General features: G+C 35.9%; 1 protein-coding gene across 4 annotated transcripts in view; it reads right to left on the bottom strand.

Annotated features, from left to right (window-relative positions):
* Window positions 1-942: 942 nt before the first annotated feature.
* Window positions 943-22,822, bottom strand: part of C1QTNF1 (C1q and TNF related 1) — a 44,145-nt gene continuing 22,265 nt past the window's right edge. For all 4 annotated transcript variants that reach the window (XM_074260294.1, XM_074260292.1, XM_074260293.1 and 1 more), the window contains 3 exons: window positions 14,312-14,504; window positions 10,833-10,978; window positions 943-9,982 (listed from right to left, as the gene is read on the bottom strand). In XM_074260294.1, coding sequence (XP_074116395.1) covers window positions 9,432-9,982; window positions 10,833-10,978; window positions 14,312-14,493 — 879 coding nt within the window. In that variant the 5' untranslated portion in view covers window positions 14,494-14,504 and the 3' untranslated portion in view covers window positions 943-9,431. The remainder of the gene's footprint in view (window positions 9,983-10,832; window positions 10,979-14,311; window positions 14,505-22,822) is intronic.

Genomic DNA, 22,822 nt, shown 5'->3' with positions numbered 1-22,822 from the left:
AACTTTCTGCCATTTTTGAACATGGGATGTATGATGAGGAAGGGGAGACATATTTAGAGGAAAACATACAATGGGCATATCAGAAGGACTGTAACCAAGAAGGTAACAGACCAATCAGGTCTCTGAGGGGAGGGACTGTGCCCAAGCTAAATAAAGATTCTTTCACTTCTGTGCTCAGGACTTACTCTTCCTAAAGAGGAGCAGAGCCACTTCTGGCCAGCCACTTCTGGCCAGAAACATTAAGACGATTTCTTAAGATTCTTTAATAAATTATCCTTGATATCTGGTTTTTAGTGTCAAGTGTGTTTCTAACATTGAGAATTAAAAACTTAAATATTTGTGGTCAGTTCTTTTGGATTGATTCCTACTAAGGAAAATTGCTTTTATTTCTTTATGGATGTTTGCCTATTCATCATAACTAATGTTTTCCTAATATAACTGAGATGTTTTGCATTTGAAAAATTTTGCATTTTAATGCCTAAAAGATAAGCCTTGTAAAATTTAAACTATATGTGACTTGAAAAATTTCAAATAAAATTTTAAATAAAAATGCTTCATTTATAACTTTGAAATTGGAAATAAGTCATGACTAGAAGTAAGCTGGAATAATGTATGACTTAGGAGTAAATAAAAGTTGTTTATCTAAAACCAAGCTTCAAGGAGATAAGAAAACACTAAAAATTCCCACTCCATCTTTTGTAGCTCTTCTAGGAAAATAGGTTTTAGTCTTGAGAATTACATTTACACAAATAACAAAGTTCCCCCAAAACCTTAAGATATTTGCTTTAAAAACATTTAGCTATAAACAAAATGGCCTTTCATTTTGGAAAATGATTATTTAATATTTACACATGTGTAACTTGGTGAACTGCTGATAAGACACCTGAAAAAAGGGAGAAAAGATATCAGTATCTGTAGGAATGAGTTTGGGGACAAGAAACATTTTTGTGAATCTTTTACTTGAGAACATGGACCATGACATGTAAAAATTTAATTTGAAGTTTCAGTTTAATATCTACATTATAAAATGATACATGAATTTTTAACAAATTATATATTTAAATATGAACCTATTCAAATAATTCCCCACCAGATGAAACTAAGACAACTTCCTCTTTACATCAGACTGAATCAGAGTGGCAGGCTGGAGAAAGTTATTGGTCATTTAGTTCAGAGGGCTTCTTAAACTTTTCTTACTCCCAACTCATTTTTGCCAGAGAATTTTTATATGATCCTAGATATATAGGTATATAAATCAGACATTTACTGATAGTAAGTCATAATTTTGCAATTCCCACATTCAATTATGATACTCCATTCTGGACCATGACCCACAATTTAAAAAGCTGGGATTTAAGAATAATGTAGTTCAAACGAGCTGGGACTAATTATAACATAAATTGTACACAGATTGATAATACAGTATATGTGAGAAACTTGATCACTTGTGTACAAAAGGTAGTTAATTGTTTTTCTTTGTCAGTATCTATATTCCTGCAGAAACATATTCCTTTACAAGTAAGCACACTAAGGTTTTAGGTTACTGGGTTTGTTTGGTTTGGAGGGGAGGGGGAGCAGGATGGAGAGCAAGCGCAAGGTTTTTTTTTTTTTTTAATTATTATTCTAAAGTAACCAGAAGGTGTCACTGTGAAACAAAGTTGCACAAAAACACTCTTCCATTCTTATTCCCAAACAAGAAAAAGAGGGAGGAGCTGATTTCCCCCCGCCCCCCAGACTACACCGTTCTCCTGCCATTAGACTACCCGGAGGCATAATTTTTCTTCGGATCTCATTTTATTCCCTATTCCGGGCACTTCCAAAGAAAGTCCAAACTTTGGCTGATAGTCCTCTAGTTTGAGCAGTCACACCCCATATGGCAATAATTGAGCTGACTTTCTAATCCAGGAACAAATAATACTCTTTCTCCTTTGATCCCTTTCTCTGCCAAATTAGGGAATTTCTATAAGAGAAAAGGTTGTTAATAAAATAACAGCGCAGAGCCCCCATTTAGGAAAATATTTAATTTCAGGTAAAGGTTTAGATCTCTGATCTATTTAAATTGTATGTTTTTCCAGCTAATCTCTGATTTGATCAATTGCCCTTTACTTAATATATACTAAGCTTAAAGATATGAAATACACAGAATTCATAATTGAACATGGAATTTTATATGAAATAAGGATCAGGATAAAAACAGCAGTTAGTATATATAAATACCTGTTAATAAACAGGTTCCCAGGAACAGGGAAGAGAATTTATGGAGAGAAAAACTTTTTGGAGCTTTCCTTTTTTAAAGTGGTGGTTGTAAGCTGCCAGCAGCATCATTTTGAATACATTGTTTCAAGAGGGATGCAGGGATCTGAAAGGTAATTTGCAATTGCTTCCTTAGCTGTCAACCACTCTTCTTTCTGCCACAGCTCAGTCCACTACTCTACTCTTCCTGATCACCCATCATGATCACCCCTCTGCTGTCAGCTCCTTGATTCTCTCTCAGTTCTGTCACAGACAAGACAATGTTTCTAATAATTTTCCAGCTGACTTCAGGGAGACTTTCTCATCTGCCTGGGAATAGGCAGTCTACTCTTCAAAACTCTCAGACTAAAACTAGTCTGCCCACTTCTAGCAACTAAAAGATCACAATAGCATAGTCTTATCAGAATCATACATATACATATGTGAATAGATGATATATAAAGTATTGCCCTTAACTTCATCCCTGACCAACCTGAAAATATACATAATTTCAACTAGAAAAAATGAAATTTAACTTTATGAAGATATTAGACCTTGGTTTATTTCTATTTTTTGGTTTTTTTTGGTAATGTATGGTTCCACAACAAGGAAAGAAGTACACAGCAGCTATGCTACAGTTGTTCTATGCAAAGAACTTAAGAAAACAGAAATAAGGAATTTAGTACAAGTTGAGGTTTTACAGAAACCATCATTGTTTTAATTCTTATAATATTTATAATATTTTTAATATCAAAACTTTCATCTAGGAGCATAGATGAACTTCCTAGAACTTCCAATTCATTCTTTATTTACTCAAATGTATTTTCTAATCCTCCAAAGAGAGGATTATTGATTATAGATTGTAAGTTATCAAATTTAGATTGTTGACTTTGAACGATTATTGAAATGGAATTATTGAATTATCATTGAAATCATTATTAAATATTATTCCTACCACTATATATTTATTGAAACTGCATAATTATTCAACACTTATTTTTCCTCATAGACAATTATTTTCCTTATGGTATAATACAAATTGTAAACTAAATGCCATTTTCCAAAGTTTCTTGCTCTATCAGTTAATCATAATGTTGAGAAAAAGAGGAAAAATAAAGGAACAGCAAAATACATGTATACTTTTGTGGATGAAAAGTTGTTTTAAATTGTTGTAAAACATTATTATTTTATTTTAAAGACTTTCATTCCCAAGCTTAAAGTCTCCATGACAAACATTAAGGAGAGGAATCCTCCCCACTTGAAACTTTTTGGAAAAGAATCTCATTAGGTGATCAAATTATCAGAAATGCTACTAAATGATATAACTTTCTCCTTTCTATCCATGAATCCCACTTTAAAAATTCTGTTCTCTACAGAGGTTAATATGAATACATAAGAGCAGAGTGCTTGTTATAATAAATTTTTCCCTATCCGAGGAGAGGGGGAAAAATATAGACCTGACAATCTCAAAGCCATCAAAAACATTCTTGCTAAGCTTAACAGATCCTTTTCTGGTTTGGTGATCACCTATTACTTCTTTGTGAAATCTCATAGTCATTGTTTTATTTTTTACAAATATTAATTTGAATATTTGCTTTGAAATATTATTATGCTTTATGTAATATGAATATAGAATAATACTAATTGCACAAAGGAAAAACTTTTAAAGCATTTAAAAACTTAATGTGATCAATTTTCAATATTATATTATCACATTATATTGCAATTATAAAACAATCCTAAACTCTTCCTCAGTGTTACCATATGGCTCCTATTTATCTTTCAGATATTACTGTTAGTAACTTAGTAATCATATCTTTGAATTCTTTCAATACCCAAAATTTAAGACCAGGTGACTTGAATTCATCACAGGCAATTAGGTGCTTTCTTACTATTTCTGCTTATCTTGGAAGCCTTGTTAGCCATTTTTGCTCTGCCATTTCCTCTACAGAGACCATTGCCCTTGGCAGAGAGAACTAGAAAAATATGAACTCAACAGCACTTCCTGTACTATTTTCAATTATCATCATCCATCCCAAGCAGAAATCCTATCCTTTCTTTGATCTTTCTATTTTTTCCAATATAACTTAAAAAACAAACAAACCAAAAAAAAATTAAAAAAAAACAAAAAAAACCCCAAAAAACAAAAAACAAAAACCCTTATTTGTTATCCTTAAATTCCCTTACTAGCCTTAGCTCATTCTGAACTTCAGCTCTCTTGACATTGTTTTTATAGGACTGTTCCACATTCTTATAATTATCCTCGTTCCCCTGGACTTGCTTCCATCTTTTGTACATTTCTCATTAAATTTAAGTTAGTTTGTGAGGTCCTGTTGCATCCACATACATTTTTTTCTTCATATATTTCTAATTTTTTCTTTTTTCCTTAGAATTATTTTCCCCTGTGTCTTCAGAATTTTATTCTTGAATAAAGCCCCTCCAGGATTGACTTCTCCTTGTAGAATTCCCCTGTAGTCTCTGGGGATTCTATCTATCCTTCCTTTGAATTGTTCGAAATCTGCTTTCCCAAAATCTAGGATATATGTCACCTTATATCTGAATTTCCTTGTCTTCCATATAACTAACTCTAGGAGGGAAAGATTACTTCCTCCTCTGGTTCCTACAATTTTTTTTTCACTAACAAACAGAGGAATTGGTTTCTGGGAGTAAAAGTTATCACTAAAGCAAGTCAAAATGTTTTCAGCACAGAGAAAGCTTCAGCAGATATCTGCAGGATTAGTTTCCTAAACTTAATAAAATAATTGGAATTATGTGATAATTTTTACTTCTCTGGTGCTTTGGAAGGGGATTGCTTCTGGCAAGCCTTCCATGTAGAGGAACTCAGGAATGGATTCAAAGACTGGATACAGGACCTTGACAGCCTCAGTAAGTCCAAGAGCTTGAGCAAATTTCAAATTAAAGATCTCTTCCACCTGCTTACTTATCCATATGTTAATAGTAAAATGCAATGTGTCCTCTTTTATTTTAAGATCCTTTGCAGGCAAAGATTGACGATATTTGATCATACTGTAGGCATGAATTGACCATTTTGTCCCAGATTTCACTAGTCTGAAACAGTATACTTTAGTAAATCTAACTTAACATGAGCATTATCTTATATTGCTAGTAATATCACCCTACACCTCCTCCAGTGGAAGACTTCAGTCAGAGCTATCTTTCAATAGATCCCTACTCCACACTCACATGATATGATTAGAGACATTAGGAAAGCTCCTCAACCCCAATTGGAACCATTTCGTTCAGTCTATCCAGAGAGAGTACACAAAGCTCAATAAACTTGCCCTAGGGCTACTTGGTTCAAGTGCCCATATTTCATTTATAAGCTATATGATCTGGGGAAGTCATTTGACTTCTCTGACACTCTACTTCTCATCTGTAAAATGGGATAACAGCCTTTTCCCTACTCACCTCTTGGAAACTGCAGTAAAAAACACATGAACATGTTATGAGCATAACATAGCTTTATACATGTAAATCATTGTTAACCTAAGAAAATCGTTCTTTTGATTAGGGAGGCAGTACAAGGGAAAGAAAAATGGATTTGAGTTAGGGAATAAAGTCTTGACTCTACCCCCTTATTACCTGGAAAAGTAATTTAATCTTTATGGGTCTCAGTTTCCTCATTTGTAAAATGAAGGATTGGAATTGAACCTCAAGATTCTAGCTCTAAATCTATAGTCCTGTGTTTAAAGAATTAGAATCTTCAAAAGTTATTGGTTAAAACACACTGACCATACATTAAAACTCACTCTGTTAACTGAGAAATTTAAGAGGCATGTAAGAGTTCACCGAAGAGAGGGCTAATATGATCTAGAGCTATGATCAACTATTAACCCTGAGTAGAAAAGACACCTTATTCATTTGTGTATTTTTTGTTGTGCCTTGCACAATTATTTATCCTGAGGGTTTTTTAAATTATATGTTGAGCATATACATGCAAGGCACTGTGAAAGGTATTCAGGATATAAGAATAAAGAGATATGGTCCCTTCCTTCAAAGAGCTTAATGGGAAAAAAGAAGAATGTTGTTTAATGAATGATTTTTTTGGTTCATTCAGTTCAGCAAACATTCAATAAATGAATGATATCCTTTCTAGGGACAACTAGGCAAGAGCTATATAGAAATAAAAATATTGTCATATTGTCAAATATATGTCATAGATAATGTTGATTTGGGAAGAGAGGAGAAGGGAAAAAGATAAATCCTGAGCTTGGAGCACCTTTGTAGGAGTCACAGCTAGCCAAGGAGTAGCACCAAATGCAATAGTAGGGGAGTAAGGCATAAAACAGGAGAGGGATGTTGAAAGGAGTGTGTGAGGTTTCTTAGCCTATTTAATGTGATCCAAGGGTCAGTCTAGTATTTAGCATTTTCTTCTTGAAGCTGCTTCCATCCCTAGAGAGAGGGTGGAAGACAGGCACTTAGACAAAGTCTGACTCACTCTTTTTTGGGGGAAAAAATACAACAACAACAACCAAAAAAAAAAAAAAGCCCAAGTGGCAGGTTTTCCCATGATCTGATTCCAGCTAAGTGTAAACAAATAACAAGCTCCTACATCCAGTGGCTATAAACTGTGGGAGGAAAAGAACAGGTGTCCACTAGCACCAGAGAGCAGTATCACAGCTGCCTGCCCATGCCATGGCTCCAGGAATGTATATACCAGCAGCCTACTTGCCCACGGGCAATAGGCAAAGCTAAAAACAAAACAACAACAACAACAAAAAAAAAAAAAACCCAACCAAACAAACAAACAAAAAGCAGCTGTTGGCCAACCTGCTGGTGCCAGAGGGAATGAAGCAGTTTCTTTATAAACTGTTGGCAGTTGGGGTAAAGGATAGCTGGATACTTATCCTCATTGGCAAAGGGCATAGAGAAGGAAAATACAAAAAGCAGCTGTACCTCCTGGATTTGGTACAATGATGACTTTTGATGGGCAAGAAACTGCCCTCATTAATCCAACCAAGCAGGGTACAGACAAGGTACACCCTGTGCCCAGATTATCTCCTTCCAGGTTGTTTTAGAGGAAGGCTGCCTGGTGCCCTTTTGATGGTAGATGCTATTTCCAAAGAAAAGAAACTAGAGAAACTGCATAATAGACCAGTAGGCTCATATTATGTTGACCCTGTAATGGGCTTCTCTGAATTTATCAGATCAGTCAGCTTTTCAGAAATGACATGTCCCTAGCTAAATTCATGAAATTGCTCTTATATCCAGGGATGAAGAGATCTAAGTCATTGCCATTCTTTCTCTATCCAAAAGGATGAAAGACAAGAAAGTTAGTTCTGAACACACAAATAATTCACCAGACAAGTTCTATATAGTAAGAAAAATTTGTTTCTAATGTTCAATTACGTTTTAAAGTTAATACTTAGGGATAACCAAGAAGCCAACTAACTCTCTGCTCACTAGTTGTTTTGAGAAAAACAATTTAAAACTTGACTTCCAAGTACTGACCCTGACCTCAAGGATCCAGTGCTGATACCTGGAAAGCACAGAGGATCAAACTATAGCTAAGGCTTAAGGTAAAAAAAAAAAAACAAGGTGAGGAGAAAGAGTGCCCATCCTCCAGAGTATAGGCTCTGGAAGACCAAGACACGTGAAATATGTAACTTGACTATGCTTTCCTGTTCACTGAGACCTCAACATGGCTTTCATCAGTTAGAATAAAGCCATATTCATCTTTTAATTCTCTGGCCCAATCCTTTTCCTGGTACCTTACAAAGGTCTGCTTGCCACAGGTAATAGGATTGAAGTCAATATATAAGGAAAACTCTGATGATCTGATAAGCAAAAAGACATTCTTTCCCCTTCGATACACCTAGCCCTGATATTAATCCACATTACCGTTTGTCTCATGTGATCATCTTGCCTTCTGGTTACTGAGAAAATCACTGAACACAGATATCCCACTTCCCTTTCCACCCAGTACCAAGCAACAGGGAGAAAAGCATAATCAGGCACAATATTTCCTGCACCCATGTTTGTCTTGTTTCCACAACAATGATAAGGGTAAGAGGCATCCAGGGAACATCTGTTTTCTTAATTCCAACCCACTCAACTAGCCACTAGGTTCCTGAGACATGAGTGATAAGAGTATATAGAAGAGCTATCTTGTACTATGTCCATAAGTAGTTGTAATATATTCCACAAAGTGGGTGAGAAGTCCAGCAGGAAATCATGGGGACTGCAGGCTTATCTCTAAAATGGTCGCACATATCAGTAAACAACCAGGAAGGCAACTAAAATGACTTAGCTTGTTTCTTTTTGAAGTTACTCATGAGTTCCTACATTCATCTGCCCCAAGTAAAGAGAAGCAAAGTCAGACTTTGCTTGGTTCTTTTAATAACAAGCTATTCTAGATGAGAGTTAGGCAAAGGGATAGCTGCCACCATGTGTTAGATGAGCAGGCAATATTGGAGGGACTTTCCTACCTACACATTCCTCATAGCAGACAAGGTTCAGTGGGTACTCTCTGGACATAACCTTTTTACTTTCACAGTGACATTTTCTATCTTGGCAGAGTCCTGAAAAGGGTATAAGAAGGCAAGAAGTCAATACAGTTAATTCATAAGGAAGGCTTGGTAATGGAGCCAGTAGAAATTGATCTATCCTTATAACAACTCTTTCCCCAACTTTCCTATGATCCAAATACCAGTAGTCCTGGGAGCTGTAAAGAATTTTTCTAGAACTATGTGCTAAAAGCAATTTTTTTCTGGGGTAGAACTTCATTCAGTGGGAAGACAAAATGACTACTTCTCTTATTTTCCATGATTTACTTTGCTCTGTTTAGTAACCCTTTAAATGTTTCCTAATTAGTTCCAGGAATGGGAATGGAAATTTTTTTTCTGGGAAATTCAGCTATATTACTAAGCTATTAAAGGATTTATATATTGTTAGAAGCAGGATATCCCCAGTCCTTCCTTCTCACATGTTCCCTTCCCTGATAATTGAATAAATTTCCAAAGTTACACAAAAGGGCATTGCAAAATTTAGGAATAGATAACATTTTTCATTTAATGAGAATCCTGTGGAATGTAGATGGAGTGGAAGCAGCGATCCAGGAGGAGAGTGGTATTTCAAGAAGGAATTCAGACTGGTGCTTGGATATCAAAGAAGGAAGGTGCTGGTCATGGAAATATAAGATTATAGTCATCTTCTGGAGCTGAGAAAGAAGCTGAGGCTTATGGCTCAGCATTGTGTTTGATCAGATACCCATTAAAAGTGATGTAGGTATCAAACTCATCACTGAAGATGGCATTCTCCCGCTCCCCCTTGAAGAGCCGTACCCAGACTTCATCCTGTTCCTGAAGCTCCAACATCAAGCTTTGGCTCTGCATGATGCTTCGGTCGCTCACCTGGGCATAGAGTATCACCACTTCAGCATCATTCTTCATGATGTGGAGATAGGTCTCCTTCTGGTTCCAGGTGTGTACATTGAGGCTGAAGAAGTAGATTCCAGGCACATAGCAGTAGAATTTACCTGTGAACATGTTGAAGTGACTGTAGAGGTTGACAAATTCCATGTCAAAAATCAGCGTCTGGTAATAATCATTGCTGTGCAAGGGCTTCTTCCGTCCCACTGAGAAGGCAGCATAGTGGTTCTTACATCGGTCACCAGGAGCCCCCATTGTGCCCTTTTGTCCCTTTGGTCCAACATGGCCCCTGGCACCTATTGATCCTGTTTTGCCAAATTTCCCTTGGAGGCCTCTCTCTCCTCTGTCACCCTTTTCACCTAAAAGGGATATAAAAAAAAACATGGTAGTAAGTGGTTTACCCTTCTGTTGTCATCCCAGGAAACAGACTTCACTCTGTCTTCCCTCATACTTTCAGCATCCAGGTTCCCAGATTAATTCTTCAATCCTAACTTCTACTCTGGCTATCCCGTTTTTATTTTTCATATCCTGAGCACAGGGATGATTTGATTCCCAAACAATCCATCAACCCCAAGGAACTTTCTATTTTGATCCAGAACCAACAATTTTTTTTTCTTGAAAGCCCTGGCAAGGAAAAAGGGATCATATGGGTTTGTCCAAAAGCAGCAGTTTCAGTGACCAAGCCCATGGCTCACTTTAAGCGAATTAATTGCAGATGTCGGAGCTCCAGGATCCAGCCTCCTCACCACAAAATCCAGGTCACATGTGTTCCCAGTTAGATTTTGCAGTGTTGTGCAAGGTTATCTGATGCTCGCAGTATTGTGGCGTTCAGGTGGCATTTCAGAAAACAGGCTGGGGAGCACCAAACCTCAAAACAAAGAACAAAGAAACTTGCAGTCAAGAATGCAAGTATAGGTAGAAGGGATCCAAACTGTCTCTATACCTTGCTGTTCTGATCTATATTATTCTGAGGATTCATCTCCTGACCCACATCCTAAAAAAGTATTCACAACCTTGTCTAGAATCTCAAAAGGTAGGAGAAGTTTCCTTCTTTCTCTTCTAGGCAAAAAATCACTATGGCCTTGTAGTCCAAACTGCCCCAGAAGAATTTATTTCCCTTCTAAATTGAATATTCATTTTTAGATATGGGGAGTAATCCCTCCTATACTCAGTTTTGAAGCATTCAAGGAACAAGACCATCTCCCTGACCTTTTAAGATAGTGATATTGATCTGGGGCATTGGCATTGGCATTGGCTGGTACATGGGGATGCCTGAGTCACAACAGCGGAAACACTGAGAGGCAGAGGACTGTTCTTCCAAGCTGGGATTGTTCTTTTCATGGTGATCTTCAATCCTGAATGAAAAAAGGAGTACAGAAAAGAAAATAAGACCTTCTAACAAAGGAATAATCTCTTTTAATCATTCTACTGAATAACTCCCCCAAGAATGGGGAAGGAGAACTGGCTTTTGAGTCAGAGAATCTGGGATCACATCCTAGCTTTGCCTAGTTTAACTTTCACTTAATTTCTCAGGACCTTGATTTCTTCTGCTATGAAAAAGAGAGAGTTGAATTAGATGACTCTAAGATCCTTTTCAGCTCTAAATCTGTGAGCTTTTAAAATATGATGCCAACAGCTGTTCACTCTCTTAGTTTCCATGCTGAAGCAGTACCAAATTCTATGCACACCACCCTGCTTTCCCTCAATACTTCCCCCAAATGTTCAGAAGGGAGCTTTTACCCTTTTTAACCAAACACATTCAACAAATGATCATCAAGTATCTATTTATTACCATGCAAGATATTGTCCTAAACTTTGTTAATTAGAAGATAATGAATGAAAGATGCAAGGTTGTCTGGGGGTTATTTACACCAATGACGGGTCAGCATGTAAAGAGATTGGGTCTCATCAGCTCATCTATAATCATTCATTAAGTATCTAATTTTGTCAGGCACTTTTCTAGGTGATATAACTAGAAAGATGAAAATGAATCTGTTTGGAACTGGAGAAAGTTTTAAGGGATGATCTAGTACAACCTCCTCATTTTAAGGATGAGGAAACTGAGTCCTTGAGAGATAAGGTGGCTGATCTAAGGTCAAAGAGATAGTGAGTAGCAGTTTGGATGTTGAAACCAGGGATTTTGACTTGACATCTGGTGCTCTTACCACTATACCACACTATTGACAGCATAATAACAATCATTATGAACATGGCCATTAATAAGGACTTGTGAACTTGTCCAAGCACCAGCACGTATCACATCCCATGTATAACTTAAAGCTTATCAGATTCATTGCAACTACATTCAGCCTGACTATTGTTGTTGAATTGTTTCAATCACATCTAACTCTTTGCAACCAGATTTAGGGTTTTCTTGGCAATACTGGAGTAGTTTGACATTACTTCTCCAGTTCATTTTACAGATGAGAGAAATAAGGCAAAAAGAGGTAAGTGACTTGTCCAGAGTCAGATAGCTAGTATATGTCTGCAGTTGGATTTGAACTTAGGTCTAAGTAAATCCAGACCAAGTCTCTATCTACTGTGCCACCTAGCTGCCAACAGTCTAGCTGGAGTTACATAAGGCTCAGTTAGATAGTTTCAGAAGCTGTATCTTAAATCCTGTTTTTTCTGATTCTAACTTAATCTGTTATAATACACTGCATTTCATTAACATGATAAACCTAAGTTGAATAGAACACCTTGTATTTGGTTTATTTATATGGAAATAGTTATAATCAAATATAAAATAAAATACATCCTTGACTTGGTTTCTCATATATCCCATAAGAAGATAGTTTCTTGTTTAATTATCAATTTAATTTATAATATTATATATATACATATATTATATATATATATTCTATTGTAATGTTTAAATCTTGAGCCAGAAAATCACTAGGATCACCAAAAGACAACAGTTTCATGCTACCACCTAGTGGTTTCCTATTGAATTGCACAGATTTCTTGAGTCAAGAACGGTATTTGACTAGGAGCTCTGAATCTAAGCTGATTTTACACAGACCGGGATGTTCTCATTAGGCTTAAAATTTTAGACTAGAATTACATAAGACTCATTCAAATGAAGTGATCTGCCTATAATTACCCAGCTTGTAAGATGCATTGCATTTAAAGACTCAGCCTCTCTTAATTCCAAAAAAATTTTTAGATAGAAAATTAAATCCAGAGGTTGCCCATATAGTTCTATTCGCTACTTCACTCTGAACTCAGCTCACATCCCTTTCCTATGACCTCAGAACAGAGCTAAGAAACAAGTGAGCTCAGTTCTCAACATAATTAAGAGGTAAAAGAAATGAGGTGACAATTTCCACATAGGCTTTTTTTTTTTCTTACAAGGAACTCAATGTACTTTATCACAGAGAGGCTGAACTCTACACATCCAACATAAGTGGCAGTAAATCCTAAGTTTTTCCATGGAACAGCCTTTTCTGATCTTGCTGTCTTAATAGGAAGATAGAAGGCATAAGAGAATAAGAGGAAACAATGTGGTGGGGAAAAACCCCCCACAAGATTTGGAGTAAGAGGACTTGGCTTCTAAATTTCTCCTCCCTCCACACTACTTGTGCAAAATTAGGCAAGTAACTCTTTGGACCTTAATTTTCTCATCTGCAAAATGAAAGTGTTGGGCCAGAACTGCTAGTCCTAAATATATAATTCTACGATGTATGCTATGATCCTTTTCCACTTGAATCATAGCATTCAGAACTAAAAGAGACCTTAAAGGTCAATAAACCCTCTCTGCAGGGGAGGAAACTGACCAAAGTCACACAAATAAATTAGTGAGTCTCTGCCTGGTCCTTGTGAAGGTGCTGCTCACACCAGATGTATCACACCAGATGAAAATCAGGATTAATCTCATTCCTTTATATGTAGAGGGAGACTAGGAAGGAGACCTTTCACTTTTTTTTTTTTTTTAAATGAACTAAACCATTTGTTAAGTCCCTGTAGTAGACAGGCACTGAAAATATAAATAAGGCAAAGTTCTTGCTCTCAATGAGCTTACCCTCCAAGAGTAGAGAAAGACATGCACTTATATAGATAATTATAATACAATGAAATCAGAAAGCCCTATGTTCAAATCTGACACAGAAAATCTGGGCAAGTCATTTAACATCTTAGTATCTCTGGCAATTCTAAGAAAACATGATGATCTTCATCAAGAGAAATTTCTGTACTGGGAAATAGCTGTTTGTCCAGACTAAAGGATTATTCATTTTCAAGATAAGGAAATTGAGTCATTAAGCAGAATGTTCTGAAGATTGCAATCTAGCAGAAAAGCTAGGCTTAGAATCCAAAAATCCTGTCTTTTTAGCCAAGGACTTTAGACATAATCATTCAGTGATAAGCCTGTGAAGCTGGGAGATCCAGCATCAAGCTCATTAAAATCAGTGATTAAGGGCTCATGTTCATAAAATCATAGGATTTTTAAATTATAAGAGCTCATATAGATCAATACAGTTCAATTCCTCTTATTTTACAAAGGAAGAAAGTGAGATTCCTAGAGAATAAATAACTCCCAAAATTACAAGGTAGGCAGTAAGAAAGTCAGGATTTGAATCTAGGTCCACTGATTACAAATACAGAACTTTTTTCATTATATCACACCAGCAAGACAAATGGCTCACATAACCCAATTCCCATGCTTTATACCAGTGCCTTAAATATCTCACTTTTCAATGTGATCTGGCAATGGTGATGGTGAACCTTCCACCTTAAACTCTTCCTGAGTCTCCTCCTGGTCCTTCTGAGGTTGCTGCTTTTGTGATACCCTGCCCAATGCTGTGTCACACCAGATGAGAGTCAGCAGCAGACAGGATCCAAAAATGAATCCAAATTTGTAGGAACCAATCATTTTTTCTCACTCTAGGGTAGAAAGAGACATACAAGAAAAGTTAAGAGAGTCAAACCATAACAGATGAAACAATAACTGAGATGCCCCCCCCCCCTTATCTACAGCTTTGGGGAAATGTCTCTGCCAGAACTTATTTTGATCTTATAAACTATAATGATAGGAACCATAACCTGGGACTTGAGCCCATCTGTTTGAGGCTTGAGAGATGAGAGCTAACTGGCTAATTTCTTAAAGTAACAGTCACTGCCCCAGCACAAGAACAGTGGCTTTTCCAAGACCTTGAAGAATGAAACATATGGAAATTCATATTTAGAATTCCATTAACCATTGTTATTCTAATTATTAGACAATTAGTTGTTTAGAGGAAGCCAGAAATGATGGAATGAACACTAAATCAGAAGCCAAATAGTTTAGATTTTAAACATTGCTCCATGAGTCACTAGTTGCATGAAGAGCAAACTAGTTCAACTTTCTGAGCTATGGTTTCCTTATCTGTAAAATGAAGATAACAATTCTTGCTTCACCAACTCAAAGGGCTGTGAATATAAAGAGGAGTAACAAAAGAACCCTCCAATTTGTTGAACTGGGACTGGGCATGCATGGCTCTATGGACAGACATGTTCTTGTCCACTGCTGAAGGATATGGTTAACAAGTAGTTCCTAGTAGTCTTTATGTGTCCCGTGATTGAATGATGATTGACATCTGATCCAGGAATAGTTGTCCTCACTAGAACTTTAAGAGCAATTTTTAAAAAAAATTCTGCCTTCTGCTCTTTTTGGCTATCCCTTGTATTTTCATCAGAGAGAGGTTCCCTCCCTTCCCCATGGAGTGAAATGATAACAGCACATAGTAGTAAGAGCATGGGCTTGTTTAGATGAGCCTGAAATTGGACGTGATGTTTCTAGCTGCCTCTTCCTTTTTGTATTTCTTTCTCTGAGCCTAGGTCACTAAAGGGCAATCTTGAGAAAGGGTCATTTCCAGTCCTGTCAGTAACCTTGGGAATCTGAGAATTTTGGATTTGACAATGTAGTAGATTGTGATTCCCCCTACATATTCTCAGAGGAAAAAATTATAGCTACCAAGAAAATTCTGTAGTCAAAAAGACTAAACATATTGAAGCCATGCCATATTTTGTCAGGAAGTATGGAGGCTCAGACTCAAACCTAAAGTGAATGTGAAATATCTTTTGAGTAGTTTTACAAAGTTGCCTTTAACTCTCAGGAACAATATAATAGATAATAGGTTATTCTTTCATGTTTTATTTTTGTTAATGTGGTTTTTGAATTTTAAGCATTTATTTTGTGGAAAAAGAAATAAATGTTATCCTATATCTGATATCTATTTTATATATTGTGTATTTCTTCTAGAAGGGATCCAATTCATTTCTTTAATTTAATAGAGACTCTAGACATGAGCCATACATAAGTTTTATTTAAGAGATTTTCTGTGACACTCTGGGATGAGTGCAAGGAGCCAGAGAATGTGAGAAAAGCCTTCTCTCTTAAGTCCTTGTGAATCCAAAGCCACAGTTGTTATGGAAAGGAGGGCTCTCCCCAGACCAAGGTAATACAAAGTGTTATGTGAGTTATTCTGGACTATATAAATGTGAACTGTTATTACTGGACCCACTTAGAAAAGGAGAAAACTCCCAAGCGATTTTGTAGTCATTGAAGTGGCTAAATCATCCCTTGATTGCACTCTATGTGATACTGGATTATTTTCTCCCATTGTCCCTCCCCGGTAAATAAGGTGGTTAAGAAAGTAGGTACATTAACTACAATAGTCCTCTAGGGAATTATTTAATATGCCTCCTGAAACATCTAATTTAGAAAGAGTATTCCTGCCCCCTTCAGATGATACCACTCTAATCCAATTTTTATTTCCCTCTCATATCTGCTTTCTTAAAAAGCATTAGACCTTAAAATCCTTAACAAACTCTCAAAATACTCATTTTTGAAAGAAGCTGTAGAACATTTGCTGAATTATCAGTGACAGGGCAATTTAAAATAAGAAAAATTTCATATATCTCTTCATCATTTGAAACTGGGCACTTCAAGGCTCTTTGGACAATGTCAACTTGGATAGAATTCTATGGTATGAAGCTAAAACCCTGATGCTTGTATACACTAAGCCTTAGGATTAGTATCTCACAGTGGTCAGAATGACTTGTCATCTCTGATGAATTCCAGTTTATCAGAATTAGCTTTACTTATAAATTCCTAAATTCCTACAGCTGGAAGGGACATTAATTGCTAACTTCATTGTTTTAAGGGTATAGAAATTGAAGTCTAGAAAATGATTTGCCCAAAGTCACAAAACCAATTACTGTGGAGTAAAAGTTAACTGCGACAAAGCAAAATGATTAAATTATTTACTTTTACAACAAATCTTATAATATTTTTACATCTTTAAAAAACTTTTGATATGCAATATATTCGGCTTTTGCTGCAGTCTCTTGTTTTACACAATTGGGTATTGAGTTCACAAGTTTATGACATATTTTTTGTCACAAGACTATAATACATTCCTTTGAATATTAAGCATACCTTTGATGAACAGTCTGTTTTCTCAAGTCTAGCTTTAATTATAGGCCAAAGGTTTTGTGGTGGGAGTTATATCCTAACCCCTTACCTTCATACAAGTTAAACAAGTTTTTTTTTTTTTTCCTCAAAAGATATTGAAACTATTCTTTAGACAAAATTCTCAGAAAACTAAAGATTTGGGCTGTTAACAACACTTGTAGGTTGCCTGAGTACAAAATAACTCCAAGGAACGCCAGGTACTTTCTAATGTTTGGTTAGTGGACCACCATGAGCAAATTAGAGACAGGGTACCTTCACTCAGATGAATCAATTTGTGGTATCCTCAAAGTATATTCTTGTTGAATATCCTTGTCCTGCTGTGGCTAAGTAATTCTCCTTTTGCTAACTGTTGAATGGTGTCTCATTCCACTCTAATATCAGATTGAAAATACAAGGGAACTCTCTTGAGCCAGGCTCTGTCCATACAAATTTTTTAAAAATAGTTTTTATTTACCAAATACATGCATGGGTAATTTTACAACATTGACAATTGCCAAACCTTTTGTTCTAATTTTTCCCCTCCTTCCCCCCAACCCCAGATGGCAGGTTGACTAATACATGTTAAATATGTTAAAGTATAAATTAAATACAATATATGTATGCATGTCCAAACAGTTATTTTGCTGTACAAAAAAAGAATCGGACTTTGAAATAGTGTACAATTAAATTAGCTTGTGAAGAAAATCCAAAATGCAGTTAGACAAAATTAGAGGGATTGGGAATTCTATGTAGTGGTTCATAGACATCTCCTAGAGTTCTTTCGCTGGGTGTAGCTGGTTCAGTTCATTACTGCTCTATTGGAACTGATTTGATTCATCTCATTGTTGAAGAGGGCCACATCCATCAGAATTGATCATCATATAGTATTGTTGTTGATACAATGATCTCCTGGTCCTACCCATTTCACTCAGCATCAGTTCATGTAAGTCTCTTCAGGCCTTTCTCAAATCATCCTGTTGGTCATTTCTTACAGAATGATAATATTCCATAATATTCATAAACCACAATTTATTCAGTCATTCTCCAATTGATGGGCATCCACGTAGATTCCAGTTTCTGGCCACTAGAAAGAGGGCTGCCACAAACATTCTTGCACATACAGGTCCCCTTCCCTTCTTTAAGATCTCTTTGGAGTATAAGCCCAGTAGTAACACTGCTAGGTCAAAGGGTAACAGTTTGATAACTTTTTGAGCATACTTCCAAATTGCTCTCCAGAAATAAGAGTAGTTAATGAGGAAATCAAACTGTCACTCTTTGCAGATGATATGATGGTATACTTAGAAAACTCCAGAGATTCTAATAAAAAGTTATTAGAAATAATTCGCAACTTTAGCAAAGTTGCTGGGTATAAAATAAATCCACATAAATCCTCAGAATTTTTATATATCACCAACAAATTGCAACAGCAAGAGATACAAAGAGAAATTCCATTCAAAACAAATATCGAGAGCATAAAATATTTGGGAATCCATCTACCAAAGAAAAGTCAGGAATTATATGAGCAAAATTACAAGGCACTTGCCACAAAAATAAAGTCAGATTTAAATAATTGGAAAGACATCCAGTGCTCGTGGATAGGCCGAGTGAATATAATAAAGATGACAATACTCCCCAAACTAATCTATTTATTTAGTGCTATACCAATCAGACTCCCAAGAAACTATTTTAGTGACCTAGAAAAAATAACAACAAAGTTCATATGGAAGAATAAAAGGTCGAGAATTTCAAGGGAATTAATGAAAAAAAAAGTCAGATGAAGGTGGTCTAGGTATACCTGATCTAAAGCTATATTATATAGCAGCAGTCCCCAAAACCATTTGGTACTGGCTAAGAAACAGACCAGTTAATCAGTGGAACAGATTAGGTACAAAGGGCAAAAAAGGGTACAACTATAGCAATCTAGTGTTTGATAAACCCAAAGATACCAACATTAGGGATAAAAATTCATTATTTGAAAAAAACTGTTGGGAAAACTGGAAATTAGTATAGCAGAAATTAGATATAGATCCACACTTAACACCATATACCAAGATAAGATCAAAATGGGTCCATGATTTAGGCATAAAGAATGAGATCATAAATAGATTAGAGGAACAGAGAATAGTCTATCTCTCAAACCTGTGAAGGAGGAAGGAATTTATGACTAGAGGAGAACTAGAGAGCATTATTGATCACAAAATAGAAGATTTTGATTACATCAAACTAAAAAGTTTCTGTACAAACAATACTAATTCAAACAAGATTAGAAGGGAAGTAACAAATTGGGAAAATATTTTTACAGTTAAAGGTTCTGATAAAAGTCTCATTTCCAAAATATATAGAGAATTGATCCTAATTTATAAGAAATCAAACCATTTTCCATTGATAAATGATCAAAGGATATGAACAGACAATTCTCAGATGATGAAATTGAAACTATATATATATATATATATATATATATATATATATATATATATATATATATATCCACTCATATGAAAGTGTTCCAAATCACTACTGATCAGAGAAATGCAAATTAAGACAACTCTGAGATACCACTACACACCTGTCAGATTGACTAAGATGCCAGGAACAAATAATGGTGAATGTTGGAGGGGATGTGGGAAAACTGGGACACTAATACATTGTTGGGGGAGTTGTGAAAGAATCTGGCCATTCTGGAGAGCAATTTGGAATAATGCCCAAAAAGTTATCAAAATGTGCATATCTTTTGATCCAGCAGTGTTACTACTGGGCTTATATCCCAAAGAAATACTAAAGAGCGGAAAGGGACCTGTATGTGCCAAAATGTTTGTAGCAGCTCTTTTTGAAGTGGCTAGAAACTGGAAGATGAATGGATGCCCATCAATTGGAGAATGGTTGGGTAAATTATGGTATATGAATGTTATGGAATATTATTGCTCTGTAAGAAATAAACAGCAGGATGAATTCAGAAAGGTTTGGAGAGACTTGCATGAACTGATGCTGAGTGAAACAAGCAGAATCAGAAGATCACTTCAACAACAATACTGTATGAGGACGTATTCCTGATTGAAGTGGATATCTTCAACATAAAGAAGATCCAACTCACTTCCAGCTGATCAATGATGGACAGAAACAACTACACCCAGAGAAGGAACACTGGGAATTGAATGTAAAATATTAGCAATACTGTCTATCTACCCAGGTTACTTATACCTTTGGAATCCAATACTTAAAGTGCAACAAGAAAATTGGATTTACACACATATATTGTATCTAGGTTATACTGTAACACATGTAAAATGTATGGGATTGCCTGTCATCTTGGGGAAGGAGTAGAGGGAGGGAGGGGAAATTTGGAAAAATGAATACAAGGGATAATGTTATTTAAAAATTACTCATGCATATATACTGTCAAAAAATTTTTATAATTATAAAATTAATAAAAAAAAATAAAAAAACCAAATTGCTCTCCAGAATGGCTGGATGTATTCACAATTCCACCAACAATGTATCAATGTCCCTGTATTCCCACATCCCCTCCAACATTGCGCATTATCTTTCCCTGTCATTGTAGCCAATCTGACAGGTGTGCCCATACAAATTTTAATGCAATTTAAATGAGGTGAGTTCCCATATCAATGAAGCAAATTTCTCTTCTATCTTCTTTCTGTCTCTGTCTATGTCTGTGTCTGTCTCTGTTTGTCTCTCTCTCCTTTTAATTTCTTAACCTTTTTGTGGCATGGTGCAAAAATGTGTTCTGTAGTACTTTTTCTCTTTAGGGGAATTCCTATAATTCTACAACAATTATTTTATTCAATATATCAATATATTTATCAGTTCATCATTTCCTCAGTGAGGACAAGACTGATAAGACCATTGGAAATAAAAACTCACCCATTTTGGGGGTGAATGTCTAATAAAGTCACTTAAACTGTACAGGGTCATCTAGATTACTTCTGGTTTTCATATGATATTCAATGAAAAAGTGAGTTCTATCAGTAAAAAATTACATTTGAGAAGCATCAATATCCCATTTTTGGTATCATCTTTTCCATAATAAGCAATCCTTTCTGTTAGGTTCTTACTAAGTGCTAATGAGATAATGAGATATTAGGTTCTTACTAAGTGCTAAGTTGGTACTTAACAATTCTCTAGTTCCGTCCTTTAAGGGGAGTTTTACCCCTTTGAACTTCTGGGGAGGAGCTTACATGCTTAAGAGGAGCAAATTCATTGGTTGAAGTATTTTTTCCCAGAAGCCCCTGAGTTATTCCACACCCATTCTGTGGGAGGATAAAAGAAGCAACATTGAGCAAGGGAGAGAAGTCTCTACTCTAGGTCGGAGTAGGGGGCTCTCTACAGGAAGAAGAATCTGGCTGAGAGATTGAGTTGAGACAGCAGATCTCCTCCCAGAGAATGATCGGCAGTTTCTGGAGACAACAGAACATTACAATTTGGCGCCCAATGTGGGGGCCAATCCCGTACTTTTGGAGGGGAAGGCTCCAGAATCCTTCCAAGAAACCTGCTCACAGAGGAAAAGATTATACAGAAAAGAAACCTCCTCCCAGAGAAGGATTATAACTTAGAGACCACAAAACTTTACACCTTTTTTCATAGCAATAGTAGTTTATCCATCATTTTTGAAGAGGACCAATGACATCGCAGGTGTTATCTTGACTCATGAGTGAATTGGATTTAAGTAAGACAGAGTTGTACTTTTCAGCCTCTTGGTCTCTTCTAAAGTCATAAAGTCTAATGGCAAGATAAAAAGTCAGAATGACTGCCGATGGCTGAGAATGTTGTGAATTATGCTCACATCTTCAATGTCTGATCAGAATTTAAGTGCTTCACAGTGCCTATTTCAGCCTCCTTCATGGCTGTTGAAATAACTTGTTTTTGGCATTCTCATTGTTTTTCCAACTTCAAGAAATCTAAATCTCACTGCAGATGAATCAATAACAATCCCTCAAGGTTCTAAGTAACCTCCTAAGGTCTTTATTTCTTTCCTGAAGATGAATTAGACTATTTCACCTAATAATAGCTTGTTGGGTTCTTGGCACTATTTTTGTTGTTAATTGCTTTGTTTGTGCTTTGATATAATTGATCTTATTTCATTGTGTGCTTGATTGATCCTAGAAACACTAATAGTCATTGCAATACATCTAACAGTCATGAATTTTGCTCTTTAAGAACTATAGCCATTACATCCTTTGAATAATACTAATTCTTTAAAACTTCAGAACTAAAAACACAACAAATGAAATGCATCTGTATGGAAGTAAGTCCCAGCAATCAACTGGCAGAGCACTCACTAAAAATGGGGAAACCAGCTAAATCCAGTTGGATCTAATAAAAGTTTATAATAAAAAGTATATACATATATATATATATATATGTATATATATATATATACAATTATGTTAAATCTATTTCCACATTTGTCTTGTTGTGATAGAAGACTCAGAACAACAAGAAAGAACAAAACAAAAACAATTAAAAAGTGAAAATAGTATCTTCAATCTGCATTCAGCTGCCATAGTTCTTTCTCTTTCTCTTTTTCATCTTCCCATATTGAGTCTCTTGGAATTATCTTGAATCATCAAATTGCTGAGAAGAGTTAAGTCTCTCATAGTTGATCTTTGCACAATGTTGCTGTTGTTGTATACACTGTTCTCTGGTTCTGTTCACTTCAGTCAGCATCAGTTCATATAAGTCTTTCTAGGTTTTTCTGAAATCCACCTGCTCATCATTTCTTATAAAACAATAGTATTTTGTTAAATTA

Source organism: Sminthopsis crassicaudata, chromosome 4 (assembly GCF_048593235.1).
Source record: "Sminthopsis crassicaudata isolate SCR6 chromosome 4, ASM4859323v1, whole genome shotgun sequence".
Lineage (NCBI taxonomy): Eukaryota > Metazoa > Chordata > Mammalia > Dasyuromorphia > Dasyuridae > Sminthopsis > Sminthopsis crassicaudata.
This window is presented reverse-complemented; position numbering and strand designations above follow the sequence as displayed.